This window comes from Marmota flaviventris, chromosome X, assembly GCF_047511675.1.
Source record: "Marmota flaviventris isolate mMarFla1 chromosome X, mMarFla1.hap1, whole genome shotgun sequence".
Taxonomy (NCBI): Eukaryota; Metazoa; Chordata; class Mammalia; order Rodentia; family Sciuridae; genus Marmota; species Marmota flaviventris.
The window spans coordinates 99,409,000-99,434,453 of record NC_092518.1 but is presented as its reverse complement, the minus strand read 5'-3'; the positions used below and the strand labels follow the sequence as shown (position 1 = coordinate 99,434,453).

Here is a 25,454-nt window from a genome sequence, read left to right as displayed (position 1 = left end):
GTAAAGATTTAGATATATTTATTGCCTCTTGGGAATTTGTTTTTAAGTAAGCATGTGTATTGCATTTTAGAGGTTCCAGAGAAATGTGATCCACCAGAAAGATGGTATTTTTAAATATCAGAAATTATCTCACAATTATCCTGAGTATATGATGAATTAGTGTGAGGTAGACATTTTTAAAATTTGAGTGATACTTGGGATTGAGCCCAAGGGTGTTCTACCACTGAGCTATACCTCTAGCCCTTTGTATTTATTTGTATTTTGAGACAGGGTTTTTCTACATTGTCCAGGATGGATTCAAACTTGTGATCCTCCTGCCTCAGCCTTTTGAATCACTGGGATTACAGATGTCTGCCATTATACCAGGCTGAGGTAGACAAAATTTTAGGTGGATTTAAGTAGTTCAGCAAAGCAGAACAAGCTCCCTAACGGGTTAATGTGTCCTGTGCAAACTTGCCTTTTGTTTTCTTTACCTTTGTCTGGCATTCTAAATTCTAAAGAAAAGCTAACCTTAAAGGATTAAGATATTAACTGCTATAGCCAGGTAGTCCAGGAAAAATGAACAAGAGGGCCATCAGGTCATAAGGCCTCCTAATCAGTAATCTTTCTTTAAATTTCCAGAACCCAGAGCATCTGGTGATTTTCAGATAACATTGGAATGTTCTTCAGAATGTTCACCGTGCAGAATTAATGATTATTCCAATGTCCACCCATTTCTGGCTAAAAATACACTTCCTTAAATTTCTTATAAGCTGTTTACTTGCAATGGTTAGTAAGATGGGATTTAGGATGATAATCCAGCCATTTTCCATTAGCTAGCTCATTCTAACAAAATTCCTTCTCTATCAACTGCCTTGCTCACCTCAACTAATTGGCTGCTGTCCTGTGACAAGCAGATCAAACCCTCACATGGTAACAGGATGATGTGTTTCTAAAGAGAACAAATTATTATAGTCAGGAAAGCCTCAATATTATTGTCTGCTTTTGACTGGCTGGTCTTGCTGATAATATAATAACCTTATCAGAAGAATATGATAATATAAAGTCAAGTCCATTTTCATAAGGCTGATGGTCAAGACTAATGATATGAGAGAAGTTTAAGTGCCACAGGGGCATAAAAAGGGAATATCAAAAAATAAATAAAAAGGACTGGGGCTGGGGTTGTGGCTCAGCGGTAAAGTGCTCGCCTAACATGCATGAGGCGCTGGGTTCAATCCTCAGCACCACATAAAAATAAATAAATAATAAAAAGGTATTGTGTCCAACTACAACTAAAAAATATATTTTTAAAAAAGGACTGGGGATGTCCATTCAGTAGTAAAGTGTTCTTGGGTTCAAATCCCAGTATAAAAAAAGGAAAAGAAAGAAAAGAAGAAGAAGAAGAAGAAAAAAAAAAAGCCAGGCATGGTGGTGCAGGCCTATAATCCCAGCAACTCTAGAGACTGAAACAAGAAGATAGCAGGTTGAAGCCAGCCTCCAAAACTTAGCATGATTCTGTCTCAAAATACAAAATAAAAAGGACTGGGGATGTAGCTCCATGGTAAAGAACCCCTGTTAACTATCATATTTCATGTATAACTAACTTAGGTAGTAAAACTCTTTGTCAAGTTTATTTTCATTATCATCACCATCAATCATTATTATTAAGTTTTGGCAGACAAAAGGTGTCAAAGTTTTGACTAATTAAAAGTTGGGGACATGTACTCTTATTATTCTTTCTTTTATTGGATTGAGAAGCAAATCTTTGTATTACTGCCTTAGTCAGAGTACCATATTGGGTACTAAGAGACAACATAAATTTATTTCACACAGCTCTGGAGGATGAAAGTCTGAGATCTGGGTACCACCATGTTTGGTTCTAGTGAGGGCTCTCTTCCAGAAAGCAGATTTTGCATTCTTGTATCCCCATAGGGAAGAAAAAGGATGAGAAAACTTTCTGGGGTCTCTTATAAGGACTCTGATTCCATTTATGAATGCTCCAACCTCATGACCTCATTACCTCCTAAAGGTTTTGCCTCCTAATACCATCATATTGAAGGTTGGGATTTCAATATATGAATTTGGGGACATGGGACACAAATAGTCCATTGTTATCACCTAATGGTATTTCAGGAAAACCAAAGATAGCTTAGGTATAAAAGATATCTTAACTGTTTTATAATTCTCAATTTGGAGCCTGTATTTGGGAAAACAGAAAAAATCAAGAATAGTTGTTAAGAGGAGACAAGGTATAAGTTGTTAAGTAAAGAGAATACATAGTTACAATTAGTTGGGGGTACAGCATAGTGCTAGTGTTTCTTAGCATGTGAGGCCCTAGGTTTGACCCACAAAACTGCAAGAAAAAAAGACTGTTTACAATGAACATTGTAAAATCATGCTAGATTATATGGAGGCTAAACAGTGATTGATTTTAAAAAAGGGGCTAGGGGGTGGGGTCGGAGAAACAAAAACAGTAGCAATTACTCTTATTAGTCAGTAGAGGGAGATATTTGTTCATTTCTATGGAATTGGACATTTGTGTGTTTTGTCTCACTTCATTCTCAGAAAGGCCTTGTTGAAGATTGGTGTTCTATGAAATTGTTTATGCTCCCAGGAGAACATGGCCTAGCTGTGACTTCCAGGCCAACCTCCATATGTCAGGGGATATTTTTCTCTTATCACTGGTATTAGGCTGATAGGAAAAAATGGCAATACTATTTATATGTCATACACACACACACACACACACACATAATTTTTTTCCCTCTCTATTGGGGATTGAACCTAGGGTTGCTTTACCATGGAGCTACACCCCCCCAGACAGTTTTGAGACAGGGTCTTGCTAAATTGCTGAGGCTGGTCTTGAATTTGCGGTCCTCTTGTCTCTCTCTCTCTCTTTTTTTTTTTTTTTTTTTTTGGTCCGGTGGATTGAACCCAGGGGGTGCTTAACCACTAAGCCACATCCTCAGCCCTTTTTTGTATTTTATTTAGAGACAGGGTCTCGCTGAGTTGCTGAGGCTGGCTTTGAATTTAGGATTCTTCCACCTCAGCCTCCCAAGGTGGGAGGGATTACAGGCATGCGCCACTGCTCTAGGCATTGCCTCACTCTGAGTAGCTGGGATTACAAGCAAGTACCACAGTGCACAGCTCGACATACTCTTAAAGAATGGTTAATGTTAATGGTTTAAAGTTCTTTAAACAGAAAGGAAACTGTAACCTAAGGGTGGTGGGACCTCAGGAAGGAAGAAAAAAAACAATAGAATGAGTGTAGTGGTGGTAAATACAATAGATTAAGCTTCTCATTAATTTTAAAAACACTATTTCAATGTTGAAGCAAAAATTATAAAGGTGGGTGTGGTGATGCAAACCTATGTTCCCAGTGACTGAGGCAGAAAGATCACAAGTCAAAGCCAGCCTCAGCAACTTATTGAGGCCCTAAGCAATATAGTGAGACTCTGTCTAAAAAATAAATAAATAAAAAAGGGGCCAGGGATGTAGCTCAGTGATAAAGCATCCCTGGAATCAATCTCCAGTACCAAGAAAAAACTAGTGTCATCTAATATAGTGCTCAAGGTATGCAGAATAATTGCATAAAACATTTTACATTTAAAAGGTAGGGAAAAGGGGCTGAGGATGTAGCTCAATGGCAGGACAAGTGTTTAGCATACACTAGGTCTTGAGTCCCATCCCAGGCAACACAGCAGCAAAGAAGAGTAGATAGTGTGAATTGTTCTAAATGGACTTGAGGTTTTTTTACACCTTACTTGAAGTAGTAAAATATTTTTTGTAGTCTATAATATACTACATATGTATATTCTAACCAAGTCCTAGTAAAATGATTTATATGCAAGAACACTATTTTTAAAAAAATGTTTATTCTTAAGTTTTAGGTGGACACAATATCTTTATTTTATATTTATGTGGTGCTGAGGATCGAACCCAATGCCTCGTGCATGCTACGCGAGTGCTCTACCACTGAGCCACAACCCTAGCCCTGCAAGAACACTATTGATATATCAAAATGAAATTTTAAAAAGTGTCCAAGTAGATTTTACAAAAAGATAAGAAAACAGAAAGACAAAAAGTAGAATGGGCAAACAAACAAAATGACAAAGTGGCACACTTAAGTCTTAACATATTAAGTACTTTCAATGTAAATAAAGTCTAAATGTAAGAATTAAAATATAGATTGCTAGTTGATAAAAATCATAACTGAACTATATGCAATCTATAGTAAACTTATTCTAAACATCATGACTTAGGCAACTTGAAAATAAAAGAATGTAAAAGGATATGCAAACATTAACATGCAGGAATGATGAGACCATATTAATATTACATAAGTTATAGATTGAAAGGGTATAAATAAAACTTTCCCAATTTGAAGACAACATGGTTTGAGTTTTGTTTTTGGTACTGGAGATATTTAACACAGGGTGCTTTACCACTGAGCTACATCTCCAGCCCTTTTTATTTTGAGGCGGGGTCTCTTAAGTTGCTGAGGCTGGCTTTGAGTTTGAAATTTTCCTGTTTCTGCCTTGGGAGCCACTGGAATTACAGGTGTGTGCCACTGTGCCCAGCTAGTATCTTGTTTTAAAGTATAATACAGGGACCTGACAATTCAAGGTGACATGTAAATAGGACATGTTAGCTGTGTTTTGTGCCCCAAGGGTTCCAAGTATTAGAAGGTTGATCCCCAGTGTGGCAGTGTTGAGATGGTGGGACCTTTAAGAGTTGGAGCCTAGTAAAAGGTCATTGGGGGCATTTGTCCCCAGAAGGGATTAAGTACTTACTCCTGTGAGACCCCAGTTAAATGTTTCTGAGAGTGAGTTTTTATAAAAAGTGAGCCTAGTCCCTCCCATTTCTCTGGCTTTCTATCATTCATTCATTCAGTTTTTGGTACTGGGGGGATTAAATCAGGGCCACTTCATCACTGAGCCAGATCTCAGCCTTTTTTTAATTTTTTTTTTTTTTATTTTGAGACCCTGCCTCAAGATAAAAAATAAAAAATACAGCCTTTTACTAGGCTCACCAAGTTGCCCAGTCTGGCCTTAAATTTAGGATCTTCCTGCATCAGCTTTCTGAGTTACTGGGATTACATCATGCACCACTGAGCCCAGATCTAGTTTTTTTTTTTTTTTTAATTTTGCTATGGGGATTGAAACCAGGGGTACTTTACCACTGAGTGACATCCCCGTCCCTTTTTACTTCTGATTTTAAGATAGGGTCTTATTAAGTTACTGTGGCGGCCTTAAACTTGCAATCCTCTTTCCTCAACCTCTTGAGTAGCTGGGTTTACAGGCATGTGCCAGAAATCCTGGCAAGTTTTTTTCCCCCCTATGTATGTACTACCATTACAAAAAAATGATCTGTGTGCAGTGGCATATACCTGTAATCCCAGTGATTTAGGAGGCTAAGGCAGGATGATTGCAAGTTAGAGGAAAGCCTCAGCAATTTAGCAAGACACTGTCTCAAAAATATAAAAAGACTTAGTATGTAGTTCAGTGGTAAAACACTCCTGGGTTCAATCCCCAGTACCAGAAAAAAAGGTGTCATTATATGGGGACATTTTCCTGTGTTAATATATAGGGAGCCACAGTAGTCTTAAAACAACTACATACTCTATTGTGTAGATGGACTACAATTTATTTTACTAATCCTTCATTATAATACAAAATCTATCAAGAAACATTGCTATACTTGTTGACTGCAGAGTTGAAGGATATACTGGTTTTTAGTTTGATAAGTATTACCAAGTTGCTTTCAACAAACTATAAACTAATCACCCTTCCACCTGTGGTATTAGGGATGCTTGTATACCCATACATTTTTTTGTCAATCTGACAAGTAAAAAATAATTTCATTAAAAAAGCAATTCTCTGGCTGGGGTTGTGGCACTCGCCTGGCATGTGTGATGCCCTGGGTTTGATCCTCAGCACCACATAAAAAATAAAATAAAGGTATTGTGTTCAACAACAACAAAAAAAGTGATTCTCTTATTAAACAAATGCCTGTTACTAAGTGGAAGCCAATCTGAAGAGGCTTATAGGATATGATTCCAATTCTATGACATTCTGGAAAAAGGAAAATAGAAAACCTACTATGGTAAAGGTTGCCATAGGTTGGGAAGAAGGGATGAATAGGCAGAGCATAGAGAATTTTTAGAGCAATGAGATTATAGTGGCATTCCCTTTCTCCACAGAAAAGTCTTAACTGGGCTTCTCCAGAAATCTTCACCATGGCTGATTTGGGGACTGTAGCAAAAGAGTCTTGCATCTGCAAAAGAGTTCAGTGTAGATAAACTTCCTATTTTTGTGTTGCCCTGTTTTACTTGGCCACTGGCCAGGTGCTGGATGTCAGATCAGGCGAGGCGGGCAGTGACCAAAGGAGGCAGATTTAAAAGGGCCGCTGATAGAGGCTTTATTGAGATATCACTCCAGGGCGGAACTCGATCAGACCAACAGAGTGGACAGGAGAAGGGTCTGAGGAGAAACCGCGTGGGAACTTGATGGGACTGGGATTTTTATGGGGATCACGGCAGGAAAGGAAGGGCTTGGGACAGGAAAGGGGATTTTTAGGGTCCTTTGTCCCGCTGGAGTTGGTCAGGGGAGCTGGCTTAACTCCAGGATTGGCCAGGCTCTGCTGATTGACAGGCGTTTCCATTGGCACCTGATTGATGTTTCTTTCCAGCGCGGGCTGCTTTGTTCTAAGTCACCGCCACCTACCTGACACTGGACACCCCCTTACTAGATGTCTACATTTTAAAGATAAGTTACCAATTGGGCTCCATGGTAACAGCTGGCGGGGGGGGGGGCGAGGAAAAAAAGGGGGGTGGAGAAGCTCTTCCCTCCTCAGGTGTTGTCCTTGAAGGGTTAACTTGCCCAGAACAGTGGGGAAAAAAAAGCTGCTTTTATGTGAACTTCTGCAGACTGTGAACTTCTGAGCCCCTCTCCTTACATGCTGGGTATAAAACTCTGAAACTACCTGAACTTGGGGTTCAGGGGATTGATTGCTAACAGCAAAAGCTGTGCCCTCTGAACCTGACTGCAGCCAAATTAAAGTATTTCCTGCTATCTTCGGTGCCTTGCCTCACCTGTCCCTACAACAAAACTATTTTGTATTATATAATGGTGGATCTATGCTATTGTATATTTGTCCAAAGCCATGAAATATACAACACCAAGAGGGCTGGGGGTAGAGCTCAGTGTGGAGTATCTTGACTAGCATGCAAGAGGCCTTCCACATAATTCCTAGCATAACTAAAAATAAAGAGTGAATCCTCAAGTATACTATGTACTCGTGGCAATGATTATGTGTCAATATAAGTTTGATTGTAACAAATGTACCACTCCAATGCAAAATATTAATCGTGGGGGAGGCTATGCATGTGCGGGAGAGCAAGTTTATATGGAAAACCTTTGCACTTTCTGTTGAGTTTTACTGTGAATCTAAAACTAAAAAATAAAGTCTGTTTTAAAGGATAGTTCAGCCAAGTGTGGTGTCACATGCCTATAATTCCAGCTACTTGGGAGGCTGAGACAGGAGGATCCCAAATTCAAGGCAAGCTTGGGTAACTTTGCATAACTTTGCTTCAACATAAAAAAGGGCTGGGATATAGATCAGTGCTGAAGTGCCCCTGGGATCAATTCCCCGGAATGGGATGAGGTTGGGGGAAATAGGTAGTTATTGGTTGCTTTAACTTGGATAACTCTGCAATTTACCTCCTTTGATCTTTGTTTATGATGGGGCCTTGCAAAATTGCTGAGGCTGGCCTTGAATTTGAGATCCTCCTACCTCAGCCTCCTGTGTTGCTGATATTACAGGCATGAATTACCACACCCAGTTGGAATAAACCTTTTTTATTTTGTTTCAAAGACATTTCAAAGTATTGGGCCATAGTTCCTTACAGAAGACTGGGCTTTTTTCTCTTGGTCATTTATAATTTGAGTTTTTTTTTCCTCTGAATGTAGAATTGTCAAACTAATCATTCTTATGTGTCTTTGGGATTTGTACCATATTAGAAAAGTCTTTTCCACTTTCAGATCATAAATATATATTATTTTGTGCTTCAGGGGACAATAGGCTGTGGCTGGAGATATTTTTGTTTGCCACAACTGGGGGTGTGCTACTGACATCCAACAGGCTAAGGATATTCCTACAGTGTAGAAGATAGTCTCTCCTCTCACCTCTGAATGAGAATTACCTAGCTCAAAATATCAATAGTGATGAAGTTATGGTTGAGAAAACCTGCCATAAATAATTTTTCTTCGCTGGCTATTCTGATCCACCTTGTTTCAGGGTCTGCATATCAGAACACATTGAAAAGATAAGGGTGATGGGAAAGAAAGAAAAAGAAGATATTGCATAAGAAAATTTTTGTCAGACATGGTGGGTACATCTGTAATCCCAGTGACTTAGGTGGCTGAGGCAGGAGGATTGCAAGTTTGAGGCCAGCCTCAGCAACTTAGCAAGACCCTCTCTCAAAATAAAAAATAAAAAGGCCTGGGGAATGTCACTCAGTGGTTAAGTACCCCTGGGTTCAATCTCCATTACAAAGAAAATTATTTTTGTGTGTGGTAGGGATTGAACCCAGGGCCTCACTGCATGCTGGGTTAATTGTTATGCCACTGTCCTATACCCTAGTTCAAGGAAATTTTGGAAAGTTGGAGAAAATCACTTTATCCCATTTGTTCAGTGCCGTCTTAGTTTAGTACCTCTAATTTAGAGTTCCAAAAGCTGAAATGTGAGCAACACCATTTTATAGAATATATCAGAAAAGGGAAAATAACTCCATCAAACATTGGCATACTACTAAGGGACAGAATCTGGAAGAACAGACTAATTATTATGTAAATGCCTTTATTGAACTACTACATTGCTACCAGATTACATCAGTTTTTTTTTCCAGAGTTAGAGTAACATAATGATCTTGAAAACTATAGCAAACAGCTTGACAAAGCAAGAGTACATTAAATCCTACATATATAATCTTACTTTTTAGTGACCACAGCTTTTTGTTTTAGGTGTAAAATTAAAAAATATATCGTACACTTAGCATAGTTGGCCTACCGAATACCATTTAAGTTCTGAATGCACTCTCTCCTCAAACAGCATTTTAAAAATTTAAAGAGAGAGTTTTATGACACAGGTTTCCAAACAAATAAGCATGTGTGGACCTAAGTGATTTAGACAAAATATTTCTTTTGTTTACATTTTGAGTGTGAAAGGAAAGATGAAATTTTGGTGTACATTTTTCCTCTACCTATAATGTATGTTTTTTACTTACTTGAAGACCCCTTTAAAAAAGTAGCAAAATCAGCAGTCTTGTTGAATGTAATCAAAATATTCTTAAATGTACAAAAAAGGATCATGTAGAAAGAATACTGTAAAAAGATACTGATTTTAAGAATAAAAGAATAAGAAAAGCTTCTATTACATTCTGCACAGCCAGTTACTTCGGCAAATTTTCACTACTATAAAGTAAGCACAGGATACTCACATCCAAATACTTTCTGACCATAGTTCTTGAATAAGAATTAACATAGTGGATGGAAAACAAAATGACCATCTAATAATATTCATATCCAATCATCTAAGCAAATCTCAAGAGATGGACATTCTAAGAGGGAAAATGATACAATAGAGAGAAATAACACACAGTAATGGAAAACATCAAGGGCAGCATTCTAGGAGGAGAGAGTAAAATGTTTGGCTATGAGCACATTTCAGGTGTGCCTGCCTGACAAATCCAGCTTTGACTGTGGGAAAGAGGAGCTGTTTTTATTAAAACTCTTCCCACTGAGGGCTCTCAGGATGAGCTAGTCTTGTTAATCAAACTAAGTCTTTTAAATGACAAAGAACCTTACTTAAGCCATGAGCACTTCACCTGGAAATAGCTGACTTGCTAATCATGCACCTGGGAACAAGGTTGGTTTTACTTAGGTTGGTTATTTTACACTCTCTTCATCCCTCTGCCCATCAAACATGCGAACACAGTCATGACCATCTTGGGCTTTACTTCCACCAGGTCTTCAGGGAGAGCATATACTCTGGCTCCAATTCTTCTAGCCATTGACACTGCATACCTATTTATTGAGGAAACAAAAATTAAGATTAAATTTTTTTTTCTTTTTGGTACCAGAGATGGAACTCAGAGGCACTCAAACACTGAGCCACATCCCCAGCTCTATTTCGTATTTTATTTAGAGACAGAGTCTCACTGAGTTGCTTAGCACCTTTCTTTTTTACTGAGGCTGGCTTTGAACTCATGATCCTCCTGTCTCAGCCTCCTGAGCCACTGGGATTATAGGCATGTGCCACCGTGCCCAGCAAGATTAAAATTTTTGTCTGTCAAGGACACCATATGAGATATATTTCCTGTCATAAAATCACATACCTGGGATACAAAAAGCCCCCACTGAAAGAGCCTACCAGAATGATTACATTTTTTTTTTTGTTTCATTTTGGCTTTGAGTTCACTTTTAGGTTATACCTTTTTTTTTTTTTTTTTTTTTTTTTTTTTTTGTAGTAGTAGTAGTGCTGGGGATTGAACCCAGGGCCTTGTGCATGTGAGGCAAGCATTCTACCAAATGAGCTATATCCCCAGCTCTATACCATGTTTTTATGTTATATTTTCAGACTGATAATATTTATCCACTCCTTTCCTCTAATATGAAGTGAGAATTAAGCTTATAGCACTGACTTCATATAAAAATGAAATCATGCTGGGTATGGTGGCTCACAGTTTGAGGCCAGGCTCAGCAATTTAGCAAAACCAGCCTCAAAATAAAAATAAACTGGGCACGGTGGTGCATGCCTGTAATCCCAGCAGCTCGGGAGGCTGAGACATGAGGATTGAGAGTTCAAAGCCAGCCTCAGCAACAGTGAAGCTCTAAGCAACTCAATAAGCCCCTGTCTCTAAATAAAATACAAAATAGAGCTGGGGAAGTGGCTCAGTGGTTGAGTGACCTTGAGTTCAATCATGGTACCCCCCCTAAAAATAAATAAATAAAAATAAAAAAGCTGGGGATGTAGCTCAGTGGTTATTCCCCCTGTACAATACAAAAAGAAAAAAAAAGAAATTATGTATGTGATTTGCACAATCAATGTTGATATTCTCATTGAACAGGTAGTGATGGATGGTCTCCTGTGATGTGAGAGACATGGAATGAAAAAACTTAAGCCAGATGCAAAAATTCAAGTTGCTTAGGTAGGTGCAGTGAGTACTTCCAAATATTCAAGGGAGATGAGAGAATCTACAAGGTATGGACAGAGTGCCTGGATCAAGGCCTGGAAAGGGCAGAAAATAAAGGGACAAAAGAACTGACATGTCTAGTTAGGGAAATTTGCAGGAACACATCTCAGCTAATCCAGAAAGCATTTCCAAAAGACATCTTTAAAGATAATTAAAAATCAAGTTCCTGGAAAGAGCAATTCCATGAGTTTTTTTTTTTTTTTTGTACTGGGGATTGAACCCAGGGGCACTCGACCATTGAGCTACATCCCCAGTCCTATTTTTGTATTTTAGTTAGAGACAGGGTCTCACTGAGTTGCTTAGCACCTGGTTGTTGCTGAGGCTGGCTTTGAACTTGCGATCCTCCTATCTCAGCCTCCCATGCTGCTGGGATTACAAATTTGCGCCATAGTGCCCAGCTTCAAGAGTTTTTTTTTTTTTTTTTTAATATATATATATTTTTAGTTGTAGATGGACACAATATCTTCATTTTGTTTATTTTTTTTAATGTGATGCCTCACTCATGCTCCTCAAGCACGCTACCATTGAGCCACAACCCCGGCCCTTTAAGAGTTCTTTTTAATTTTTTTTTAATTGTTGATGGGCCTTTATTCATTTATTTATATGTGTTGCTGTGACTCAAACCCAATGCCTCAAACACTTGAGGCAAGAGCTCTACCGCCGAGCCGCAACCCCAGTTCCTCAAAAGTTTGAGAACCTTGAAGGTCAGACACAATACTAGGTTCTTGTATCTATTTTTCATTTCTTTCTTTTTTTGTTTTTTTGGTACTGGGGATTGAATCCAGAGGCACTTAACCACTGAGCTACATTCCCATTCCTTTTTTTAAAATATATTTTTTAGTTGTCGATAAACACAATACCTTTATTTTATTTATTTTTATGTTGTGCTGAGGATCAAACCCAGTGCCTCACACATGCTAGGCAAGCACTCTACCACTGAGCCACAACCCCAGCACCCCATTCCTTTTTTTAAATTTATTTAGAGACAGGGTCTTGCTAAGTTGCTGAGGCTGGCTTTGAACTTGTGATCCTCCTGCCTCATCCTCCCAAGCCGCTGGGATTATAGGCATGTGCCACTGTGGCTGGCTTTTCATTTAATCTTTATGAAATCTGTAAAATAAACTATTATTGCCCCCATTTTACTGATGAGGAATCTGAGACTCAAAAAGTGAGAGCATACAGTATTTGTCTTTCAGTGCCTGGCTTATTTCACTTAGCACAATATTTTCAAGTTCACCCATGCTGTTGCAAATGACAGGATTTCATCCTTTATAGTAACTGAATAGTATTCTATTGTCATCATGGATTCCAAAAAGCTGGTCTCAAAGGACAGAGTAGAATGGTGGTTATCAGAAGCCTCAGTATTTGGGGAGATGTTGGTCAAAGGATATGTAGTGACAGGAGAGAAAACAGAGTCCTAAATAGGCAAATATGTAAAGACAGAAAGTAGGTAACACTTTGCATAGTGACTACTAATGATTACTTGAAACTTCTTTCTTAGATGATGAAATTATTCTAAAATTGATTGCGGGGATGGTTGTACAACTGTGAATATATTAAAAATGACTATATACTTTCAATGGGTAAATTGTACAATATGTGAATGGTATTTCAATAAAGCTATTAAAAAAGTGTAATAACTTTTAGCCAGGTGCAGTGGTACACACCTGTAATCCTGGAGCTTAGGTGGGAGGACTGGACATTTGAGGCCAACCTCAGCAACTTAGTGAGGCCCTAAGCAACTTAGGGGACCCTGTCTCAAAATAAAAAATGAAAAGGGCTTGGAATGTGGCTCAATGGTAAAGCCCTTGAGTTCAATCCCCAGTACCTAAATAAATAAATAAATCATGTTAAGACCTTTAAAAAAAGAAAATACAGGATTCCTTCAGGTGATATTAATTTTAAGCCGCAGAACCCTGAATTATAATTCAGATCTTCTGGGTTGCAAAGCCTATGTTCTTTCCACAATATTATGCTCTCTCCCTTACTTGGCATTATTGTGCTTGTCATCTTCTGTTAGATTGCCACTCTTAACGAGATCATAGTTTATGCAGCCTGGCTGGATAGCATCAATTAAATCCACAACTGCCAAACTGGAGCTGATCGTCTTGTCCTAATACAAAAGGAGAACAAATCTTTTCAGCATGTACAAATTAACAGGTGCTTCCCTATGTGAAGTGCCTAAAGTGAAGCTCAGCAAATTAAAAAGAATTTTGCCATTGGCCCAATATTAATTCTTACAAAGTAAACAAAGGTTTTCCTTCCAAATGATAGATAATATCTAGCAAATATAATATTTAATTGTCAAATATGGATTCTGACCTTAAAACTCTGAATGGAAGTTGATTTTCCAGCTTCACTCAATGTTCTGTTCACCCAGTTCACAATGATGTCATCATTAGCTTTGTGACCCTCTCCAAGATCCTCCAGGACATTGAGGGTATATCTAAATGAAGCAGCAAAAAAAGAGGTCACAATGTACTTTATGAGGAAAAATGCAACATGAGAAAGATGCTTTATTTCCTTTTTCTTTTATTTTTTAGGTTTGAAAGACTCAAGGTTTCATGAAAAGAGATTCACATTATATGAGAAAACATGTTAAGCAGTAGTGGCTTGCCACTCATCTACATGTTGCATTGATGGGGACAAGATCTAGGGGGCTTAAATGTGTAGGCACGTTTTGTACTATTCTAACAGTGAGAATGACTTAAAATAAGCTGTGCTTTGGCTGGCACCCAGTCATAATGAATGCATGGGGATGTTCATATTTTTTCTGAGGAGTTCATTTATGTTTTTGATGATGGGGATCAAATCCAGGGCCTCATGCACATGTGTGTGGTGTCTACCACTGAGCTACACTCTCAGTCCCTCTGACAACTTTTATTTATTGCCACTAAATTAGCCTTAAGTCTACATGTCATGTTTCCTATGAAGAAAAGGGAAGTGTCACAGTTCGGCTGCCTAATTTACAAAGAAGAATCTAACAACCGAATATCCAACGTACATTCATGACTTAACTCATTTCAGAGACTAAATACAATGAAGTTCAAAAGTGTAGTCATTGGTATTTTTACTTATTAAAAATCCAATAAGAGCTAAATCACAGATCTGTATTATAGTGAAGCTCAAACAGTAAAAATTCTATACTATACCTTCTCATCAGCTGCCAGACTAAAGCCAAGGTCAAGGTTGGGTTCCCATCATTCAGGTCTTGTCCTCCAATGCCAACCAGGGAGAATTTAGCAGGATGCTTTCCTAATTCAACAGCATAATTGCAATTTTCTAGCTGCAAACATACAAATGTAAATAAATGGTTAATGGTTTTCATTTGTTTAATCTGCATATACATAATTGTGGGTGTGTGTGTGTTGTGCAATTTGCACACAAAAACAAGTAAGATGCAGTTCCTATTCTCAAGAAGCTCAAGATCAGGAGGTTTTTTTTTTTTCTTCTTTTTGGTGGTGGGGATTGAACTCAGGGCTTTGTGCATGTGAGGCAAGCAACTGAGCTATATCCCCAGCCCCAAGATCAGAAGTTTTTGAAACAAACACACTGAGAATAAAAACAGTCTGTAACAAAGACATGCACCAACTTAATTATCTACCTTTTTCATGTTGGCTCCAAGCTTTGGATATGGAGGTTTATTAACCTTACTCCAGTCCACAGGAACTTTAATTCGTTCATATAGCTGTAAGATTACCAGGGCATCTTGCAGGTCACTAACAATTTAAAAAATAATAATTTAATTATTGTTTTCAGAGAGCTGAGCTTTTACTTTCCTGAAAAACAGTACTCCCACAGTCAAACAAGATATATAAAACTATAATACCCAAGACTCATATTTTTTATCAATCTGTGCTGAAAATAGAGCTAAGACTATTGGATTCACTTGACAGTATGTCTTGAGTGTCTATTGTGAAGAAGGCACTGTTCTAAAGGCTAGGTGCATGGGATAAAAATCCCTGTTCTTCCATTAGAGCCAAAGAAATACACAATAAACAAGTACATGGACAGATATACAATATGATTTTTGCTGTACATACTATGAAGGCAAAAGGAACTAGGGTTATTGATTAGAGAAAGGCGAATGGAAGTCAGGAAAATAGTAAGGGTATGGAACATAGTAAGGACATGAAATATATGTGGATGAAGAACACTACAGTACATAGAATAAAATAAGGGTATGAGCCATTATATGTGGGCAAATAATATTTCAGGTTGAGGAAATAGCGAACCAAAGGCCCTGAGGCGTCATGGATGCTCTGCTAAAATCATTCCCTGGACTGTTTCAAAATAAAGTACTTGTTTCCTAGGGTACCATAAAGATGTTTATATGGTTCTATCACTTGTAGTGAATGATCATGTAAAGAATTCAGACTTTTGCAAGTTTGGAAAATGATGCAAACCACCATTCAACATTTTCCAATATAAATAATTGCTACAAATGAACATTTAGAAAAATCATTAGGGCAGTCAATATTTATGTAGCATCCATCCACGATGTTCATTACTGTTTATAATAATAGCAGTGGGATGACTTACGCATAGAGATGGTTTACGTGGGGATTAACACCAAGAGAGTTCATCCAGTTACGGAAGGTTCTTTCTTCACGAGTTTCTCCTATTAAGAATATTTTTAAAATTTAGTTATTCATTAAACTTCTTGTATATGCATTTAGTATCAACTCATGTATTACTTTATTTTATTTGCTCTATTGATATCTATGTTTTTCTAATTTCTAAGCATTCTTTCTAAATATTCTTTCTAGATTCATGCTTTTTAAAAAATTTTTTTGAATTTATTTTAAAATTAATGAATAACCATGTTATAAACAGTTAAGCAATTTAGGTTTATAAGCTTTTACTCTTTTTTTTTTTTTTTTTTTTTTGAGGTGCTGGAAATTAAACCCAGGACCTTTAGCATGTTAGGTTAGCACTCTCCAATCAAGTTACACCCCAGCCCCATAGAGGTTTATGAACTTTAAATCTCCTTTCCCTCTAATCATTCTCCAATATCACCTCAAATCTGTATGCATCAAAGTAACTGATATTATATATATATATGTATATATGCATATATATTTACTTATTTATATTTATTTTGGCATTGAATATTGAACCCAGGGGAGCTTTACCACAGAGCTACATCCTAGTCCTTTTTATTTTTTCTTTTGAAATGGATCTTCACTAAATTGCCGAGGCTAGCCTTGAACTTGTAATCTTTTGCTTCAGCCTCCCAAGTAGCTGGGATTATGGGCATGTATCACTGCACTTGGCTGATTTATTTAAAGTTCAGAACTTAGATCACTTGTATTCATCTCTTTTAGCAGTTGCCAGTTTTTACTCAGCACTGTGTCTACTTCTACCATATGCTTGCTAAAGCAAAGTGAATAAAGAAACTTTTTAGGTTAGGAATATGATACCATTGTGGCCTCTCTGCTTATACTCTATAGTTCACACATTAGCATTTGAGAAACAATTAGTTACCTTCTAATAGAGTCCAGTCAATATCCTGGTTCTCTGGCTTAGTTAATGCTGGGTATTTATTAAACAGGTTAGCCACAAAGGCTAAGTTCAGTTTGGGGTTTCCACTGACAACATCAGCAGGGGTAACAAACTGTCTGCAACCTAATTTATCTGCTTGTTGAAGCATACTCTCAGCTCTCTTCAAATCATCTGTTTCCTGTCGAAGTAGAATAAGAAGACATTTTTAAAAAGGCTATACTAAAAATATAGAAAATTTCCCTACAATCATAGGCTGAGTATACAATTGTGCTTTCTTATAGCTAACACATGGTACTTATTATAAAATTGTCTTGAATGCAAAAAAGGCGGGGTGTGGGGGCTCTGCAGGATATGCAGTACCTCTAAAACACACTGGGTGGCGCCAGATGATGTTTTAACTTTTTAACTACTGAGTACGTTTAACTCAATTGGGGTGACATCTCTCATGCCAAAATGCATTATGAAAAAATCTAAATAAGAATTTTAAAAAGGAAGACAAAGAAAAACATTAAAAGTGTTCACATTTTAAAATTAGGTCCAAAGGAAGGTACACTGCTGAAAAAAATGAAGGACATTGAAAAACAAGGGGAAAAGAAGAGCAGAGAATCAGAGGTTAAAATGAGTGTTTGGAGAAGACTGAGGCACCTGGATGGTGGTGGGGAGACAGTCTCTGGGGTACAACCCTAAGGGAATATCACAGGTGAGGAGAAATGGAACATGATTGTGTAGGACCTTAAATGCTAAGCAGGGCATTTAGACTGAACTCTAAAGTCAGTGGGGGAATCCTTATAGGATTCTGGGCCGGGAATACACAAAGAAAAGTGTTTTAGGAAGATCAATCAGGAAGGATTGGCTGGAGAAGGGCTATATCAGAATCAGTATACTGGCACCATTTACCCAAGCATGAGTCCACCAGATCAGCCATCCCTGACAGCTCCCTTAATCCTTCTTCCTACCAAGAGTGACCTGAGCTGAAGAGTTTTACATTTAACATACACATAAAAATATAAGCATATAGGTCAGTTATAAATTCAGTTCTGGTAAAGGTAGAGTCAAAGAGTTTGGTCAACGTAATCTACTTGGTTCTGCTGCATAACAGGGCACATATGTGGATTTTGTTAATTAGTAGAATGCATTCTACTTCTAATGGGTACAGAAAAACACGAAATTCTAAAATGTTGGGACCAAATAGTCTAGTCCATTCCTTCATGGGTGGGCAAAGTGAGATCCAATTTTAGGACAAAACTTGCCCAAGATCATTGAGCAAATTGGTGACATAACCAGGAAACATGGTCCCTGACAGTGATTCCCCAAATTGGGTTTCATGAATCAGGATTTTGTGAATGTATTCATATTACTCTTAATACAGGAATATTACAGATGTAGATATGAATATGTAGTCATTAAATCTATTACTGTGGTTATAATCCAAAATACTTGAAAGAGACTAGTCTCTAGTGCTTATTTTTGCATACTTGCTTTGAATATTTCATTTGTATAAATGAATAAATAATTATGGAACTCACCAATAAATGATCAAAATCAATCAAAGCTAGTTTTTTCCCTGAGTTATACATACAGTAACACTTAAAAAAATGCTTAAAATTGCCAACATCATTACATGCAGTTATAAAAATTCTTTTTTTTTAAATCTGTTTTTATTACTTCAACTATTGTCTGGTTCTAGTTTTTCTTTCTTTTAACAATTTTGTTCTGATTAGTTATACATGATAGTAGAATGTATTTTGACATATTACACATATATACAGTATAACTTCTCGTTCTTCTGGTTATACGTGATATAGAATTACATTGGTTGTGTAATCAAATGTGTACATAAAATTCTTATGGTGAGGATGTGGGGAAAAGGGTACACTTGTACATTGCTGGTGGGACTGCAAATTGGTGCAGCCAATTTGGAAAGCAGTATGGAGATTTCTTGGAAAGCTGGGAATGGAACCACCATTTGACCCAGCTATTCCCCTTCTAGGTCTATTCCCTAAAGACTTAAAAAGAGCATGCTACAGGGACACTGCTACATCGATGTTCATAGCAGCACAATTCACAATAGCAAGACTGTGGAACCAACCTAGATGCCCTTCAATAGACGAATGGATAAAAAAAATGTGGCATTTATACACAATGGAGTATTACTCTGCATTAAAAAATGACAAAATCATAGAATTTGCAGGGAAATGGATGGCATTAGAGCAGATTATGCTACGTGAAGCTAGCCAATCCCTAAAAAACAAATGCCAAATGTCTTCTTTGATATAAGGAGAGTAACTAAGAACAGAGTAGGGACGAAGAGCATGAGAAGAAGATTAACATTTAAGTGGGATGAGAGATGGGAGGGAAAGGGAGAGAGAAGGGAAATTGCATGGAAATGGAAGGAGACCCGCAGGGTTATACAAAATTTCATACAAGAGGAAGTGAGGGGAAAGGGGAAAATAATACAAGGGGGAGAAATGAATGACAGTAGAGGGGGGTAGAGAGAGAAGAGGGGAGGGGAGGGGAGGGGAGGGGGGATAGTAGAGGATAGGAAAGGCAGCAGAATACAACAGACACTAGTATGGCAATATGTAAATCAATGGATGTGTAACTGATGTGATTCTGCAATCTGTATACGGGGTAAAAATGGGAGTTCATAACCCACTTGAGTCAAAGTGTGAAATATGATATATCAAGAACTATGTAATGTTTTGAACAACCAACAATAAAAAAATAAAAAAATAATAATTTTCTTACTATAAGAAAAAATAACCTAAAGAGAATTCATCAGTTTGTATACAATAAAATTAAGTTAAAAGCAAAAAAAAAAATTCTTATAAGAAATAGACAACAATATTGTAAGGCTGTAGAATTCAAAAGAGCACCTATACTTACATTGAAACCTGACATGTTAATATCTATCCGTGGTTCACCTTCCTTTTGTCCTTTTGGTGCAATTTGATTGAGAAGATGGAAATAGGCTTTGGAATCCTACAAATGAATTGAAAATGTTAGTGAGATCACAATTATAAAGAGTGAATAATATAAGGTGTGGGCTTCTATCTTATTTAACTGATCTTTCCCCCAGGAAAAATCCACCTATCTGGCCTTAAATCTATCTGGTCTGTCTTGAATATGGATGAACTGGATTTTGACAGGACTTTAAAATTTATTGAAATCGCTGATACAATAATGCTAATGAACATTTCTGTACCTTCACCGAATTACTGAAGTCAACAAGCTGGATAATTAAAATAAGCATGGAAAAAAAGTAGTAGAGCAGAAATCCAGGAAGCATAGGGAAAGAGAAGATAAACAAGTTATATCATTATAAGGCACAATATATACCATAATGTATGGTGAAGAGATCTGCTATGTTAACAATATATTTAATTATAAATTTAAATGACATGATGTCTTAAATGAGAAACCCTTTAGTTAGCAAAATAACATTTACCTCTTTAGATTTGGAGTATACTTAAATAAACAAGCTTCTTTCTCTCTCTTTTTTATTTTTTTAGGTGCTGGGATTAAACCCAGGGCCTCACACATGCCAGGCAAGAGTTAAATGTTCTACCACTGAGCTATGCTCCCATCCCCAAATTTCTCTCTTTGTTTTAAGCTCCTAGACTCTTTTACTATTTTTTTTTAATTTTTAAATATTTTTTAAAAATTTTTTTAGTTTTCGACGGACACAACATCTTTGTTTGTATGTGGTGCTGAGGATTGAACCTGGGCCGCACGCATGCCAGGTAAGCACGCTACCGCTTGAGCCACATCCCCAGCCCCTTAAGCTCCTAGACTCTTATCTTTTGACTACATGAAACAAAATGAAGTTGTTCATCTTGGGGGTGGGATGGGTGAATTAGGCTGTGTGGAAACTCTATAGAACACATTTTGGAAACCATTGTACTAGTGCAAATTCTAAGTTTCTTAACATACATGTCAGGTAAAATTCTGCCTCTCTGAAATACTAAAGGACAAGAACTTGAGTTCAATATTCCTTAATTCTGTCATATCTGAAGACCACCTGTCTAGCTGTGACAGTTTTCTATTATTGGGTCTTGAATATCCAGACAGGCTATAAAGGAGTGTTTCTCTATAGACTGTGTGCCTCCTAATCCCCTGGGGAAGTTGCTCAGTATATGGGTGACTGGTTTCAATCCCAGATCTGCCAGATATGAATCTCTGGTAGCTGCCAAGAAAGCTGTATCTCTTCTTCTTCTTCTTCCTCCCCTTCCCCCTCCCCCTCCCCTCCCCCTCCCCCTCCTCCTTCTTCTTCTTTTTTTTTTTTTCTTTGTAGTACTGGTGACTGAATTTAGGAGTGCTGTACCACTGCAATATATCCCCAGCCCTTATTTTTTTTTCATTTTGAGACAGGGTCTTGCTGAGTTGCTGAAGCTAGCCTCAACCTTTCAATCCTCCTGCCTCAGCTTTCCAAGTCTCTGGGATTACAGACATATGCTATCATGCCTGGCAAAAGCTGCATCTTAAACCAGCTATGTAAGTAAATTTAAAATTCAGCATCATAAAAGACTCTTAAGAATGGAGATAATCAATGAGTGAAAGCCATTTCAAAGCAATTCATGAAATGTCAATCCAGATTCTATCATTTGTAGACAGAAGATTTACCTCTTAAGGAACAGTGCATTCCAGTTGCAAAAGTGCTTTCATTTCTAATTACTTACTAAATGTACATAAACAATTTATAATTAAATCCTATGCGTTTGAGAAGAACTGGTAGAGTAGACCCAACAGAGTCTGTATTTACTACCCTGAAAGGAGCTTTACAGTGGACAATTTGAACTTGAATATAGATAAAGTGGAAGTTAGTTTTTATATTACCAAATAACTATTTGTATTTCAAAAAATTCAAAGCAGGCTTCATTAAAAAAAATTTCCTCTTGTACATTTAAAATACGTCCTAGACCATGGATCCATGTACAAATGGTTTTCAGGAACACATCTAATGCAAGAAGCAAAATATATCTAGCCAGATATGTTGTATAAGTTAAAAGAGGGGAAAGGGTCATCTGTCTAATAATTTGAGTATCCTTTATTTTTGCTAATCAGTAGAGCTAGTATTCCACTGCTTCCTTTCACCACTGAACAAACTGATACGAACACAGGGTATTGCTTTCATAGCCCTGTCAGTGTTTCAGTGACATCTGATGAAGATCTTCAAGTTTGTTACTTGGGTCTGGTCATCTGGAGTTTCAAGAGTTGAGTCAGTTGATAAAACAGAGCACCTGCTGTCCCCTGGTATCACAGGGGATTGGTTTTAGGGCACCTTCCTCCCCTGGACACCAAAATCTGAGATGCTTAAGCCCCATATGTAAAATAGTGTATTATTTGTATATAACCTACACACATCCTTCATACAAATAATCTACAGATGATTTAAGTGTATGTGGAACCTAAGAATATGAGAGTGTCAACTGTATTTGCTATGGCATTTTGTCCCTCTCCATGTGAAAAGTCAAAGGTTGTATATGGTGAGTAAATTCTTCCTTTCCTTTTCTTTTTTCTCTACTGCTCAAGGTTGAGTAGTGAGTGCCACATTAAATTTGACAGAAGAAATATTCGAGGGGCTTTTATGCGGTAGGTATTGTATTAGAGGTGGGCTTTAGTAGGAGGGTATTGGGACCGGGGCTGAGGTAGGAGACAAATAAAAAGTGCTCATCATTCCCTCAAAGAACTCAACCTCTAAAGATGAGGAAATATGACATGGCAGAAGCTGAATAAAAGGTGACAGGAATCTGAGGCACCTCCTTTCTCTTCTAGTCTTTACTACAGACATACTGTGGCCTGGGAAAGACAGTTAACAATATAAAATTCACGCATGACTATTTTATACTCTTATGTTCCACAGTAGGCAAGTAAGGCATGGTGACACAGGTCTGTAATCCCAGTTACTTGGGAGACAGAAGCAGGAGGATCAAAAGTTTGAGGCTAGCTTCAGCAAAAAACACTCTGCCTCAGAAGAAAAGGATTGGGGATGTATCTTAATGGTAGAGTATCCCTGGATTCAATATCCCGTATGGGTGCACAGTAGACAGAATACAAAATATTACCACTATAATTCTTTGACCTTTTTCTACAAAATGACTTGGTGCTCATGCTCCTGACTTGGCTCAACCTCTCTACTAGAATCTTCCGTTAGGAGGACTGGGGGTGTGGCCCAGTGGAAGAGTACTTCCCTAGCATGCCACAGACCCTGGGTTCAATCTCTAGCACTGCAAAAATAAATAAGTGAAACTAAATTTAAAAAAAATCAGCCACCAAGGCCAAGAAGCAATAAGGCTTGATAATATACTATTAGAATTTTTCCCTTAGTTAAGATGGGATGAAATCCCCCAAGATCTTATATCCTTCCAAAGTGTTAAGGCTTTTTGCATGGGTACCTTGATGTCAGCACTAAAGTTGTTGATTTTTTGCCAGCCAGAGTTTTCCAAATGAAAGTTTGCCCATCTAAGCAGAAGCTCTTCTGGAGACAATTTCATAAGCTCCTCCAAGGTCTCACCATCCCGAAGCAAAGCAGCTAAAGCTAGAAAAAAAAAATACATGATCAATATATGATATAATAATGGTCATGACAAGTTCACTCAGTCTTTTGACACCCTAGTAAGTAACAGAGATGCAAGAACCTAATTAAAAAATAAATATGTAAGTAGACAATTATTAACAAGCTAACTGGTAGAGACAGTATTATGAGAATGCACACCAAATATTAAAGTAAGTTATATAATTTATTTTTTCTTTTATAATTCTTCACATTCCAAATAAAGTTGTAGATTTTAAGTTTAATATTTTCACATCATGTTACAGTTATAGATAAATTGTTAACACTTTTAAAATCAGGAATCTGGGAAGAATATTTAAATTTGGAACCTTTTACTTAACCTTTTAATTAAAGCAGCTTAGAAACACTATATTACTTATATTTAAGTATAATCAATTAACTTGCAGGATTAAACTTATTATTTATTTTTGGTACTAGAAATTGAGCCAGAGGTACTCTACTACTGAGTTTCATCCCCAGCCCTTTTTATTTTGAGACAGGGTCTCACTAAGTTGCTGAAGCTAGCCTCGAACTTGCAGTTCCCCTATCTCAGCCTCAAGTCTCTGGGATTATAGGATTATACACTACTGTGCCCAGAAAAACTAAATGATTTCTGGAGAGGTCCAAGTAATAATTTTATCAGGCATATTTCATCTTTGATGGATTCCTGTCAATATGGCAGTTAGAGATTAAAAAAAAAAAAAAAGAACAGAGGCAAGATAGCTATTTGTATAAAACCTTCCTTCTATTCCCTACCCCATCAAATCAAAGGTTGCAAAGGATCAAATAGTCAGTCCCACATCTAGTACCTGATTTATCACATGAACCAATTTTAAAAAAAAATTTTGTTTTCCCCCTTTTCTTCAAGTCCTTTAAGCAAGACTAACACAGCTGTGAAGAAGGCCAGCAAAAGTAGGAGCAGGGCCTAGAATCTCAGCTGCTCTGGATGCTAAGGCAGGAGGATCACAAGTTCACAGCCAACCTGAATGAAGCCCCATCAACAAGAACAACAATAATAAAAGGATAAACATAGGACCTTTTGAGTGGATTAAAAATGTAAAGTTGTAAAAGCACAAAAGAAATCTTATGTGAAAAATAAGACTTGTTGTAAAAACTTAATGAACTTAATAAAAATGAATAAACAATAATAGCATGAAAAATTAAAAAAAAATAAGACTTGACAGACATTTTAAGACCTGTGAAATACTTTTAGATTCCCAAATGTATACACGTCCTCAAAGGTAATTGAGGATAGAGATGGTGATGGTAGGAATCTCTGGAATAAAATATGAATATTTACAGAGGTGTTCATTTTTTCTTCTCTCTTGTTCTTTTCAAGGAGGATGCAATCCAGGTCCTTGCTCATGCTAGGCAAGCACTTTACCACTGAGTTACACCTCCTGATCCTTAACATTTTCAACTTTAGAGAGAGAGGGAGGTGTAGCACTTTCTAGGATCCAATAGCAATTTTATTGCATTTAAAGTATACATTATATAAATTGATGATGTGATACAAAAATCTATACTTTATGCTACTAAAATGATGTTTCTGGGGCTGGGGTTGTAGCTCAGAGGAAAGAGCGCTCGCCTAGCATGTGTGAGGCACTGGGTTCAATCCTCAGTACCACATAAAAATAAAATAAAGGTATTGTATCTATCTACAAATAAAAAATAAATCTTTAAAAAAATGTTTCTGCTGGTTCAGGAAATGTGGGATCATCAAGGGTTAGTTAGAAGACTTTGGAAGAGGTCTAAATACATGATAGAATACAAAAGGTATCCAAAACCATAAGTGTCCATCTCATTCCACCATCTTGCCCCCAACCTCTGCCCAATCCAAAGTTCCTCCGTTCTTCCCTTGCCCTCCTTCCCCCATTATGGATCAGCATCCACTTATCAGAGGAAACATTTGGTCTTTGGTTTTTTTGGGATTGGATTACTTCACTTAGCATGATATTCTCCAGCTCCATCCATTTACCTGTAAATGCCATAATTACCCTACGTATGTTTATGATTCCACTAATGGTGTGACTCTACATCATGTACAACCAGAAAAATGAGAAGTTGTGCTGCATTTGTGTAAAAAATAAAATAAAATTAAAAAAAATAATAAGTGCACAATTGCGGACCTGAGGATGGTGATGACATGAGGGTTGTGTGGAC

General features: G+C 37.3%; 1 protein-coding gene across 2 annotated transcripts in view; it reads right to left on the bottom strand.

Moving 5' to 3' along the window:
• Window positions 1-8,821: 8,821 nt before the first annotated feature.
• The window catches only part of Pls3 (plastin 3), an 84,646-nt gene continuing 68,013 nt past the window's right edge, over window positions 8,822-25,454 (bottom strand). For both annotated transcript variants that reach the window (XM_027932249.2, XM_071606209.1), the window contains exons 8-16: window positions 23,134-23,276; window positions 19,625-19,720; window positions 16,721-16,916; window positions 15,776-15,854; window positions 14,838-14,952; window positions 14,386-14,519; window positions 13,556-13,679; window positions 13,222-13,346; window positions 8,822-10,064 (exon numbers count right to left, since the gene is read on the bottom strand). In XM_027932249.2, coding sequence (XP_027788050.1) covers window positions 9,932-10,064; window positions 13,222-13,346; window positions 13,556-13,679; window positions 14,386-14,519; window positions 14,838-14,952; window positions 15,776-15,854; window positions 16,721-16,916; window positions 19,625-19,720; window positions 23,134-23,276 — 1,145 coding nt within the window. In that variant the 3' untranslated portion in view covers window positions 8,822-9,931. The remainder of the gene's footprint in view (window positions 10,065-13,221; window positions 13,347-13,555; window positions 13,680-14,385; window positions 14,520-14,837; window positions 14,953-15,775; window positions 15,855-16,720; window positions 16,917-19,624; window positions 19,721-23,133; window positions 23,277-25,454) is intronic.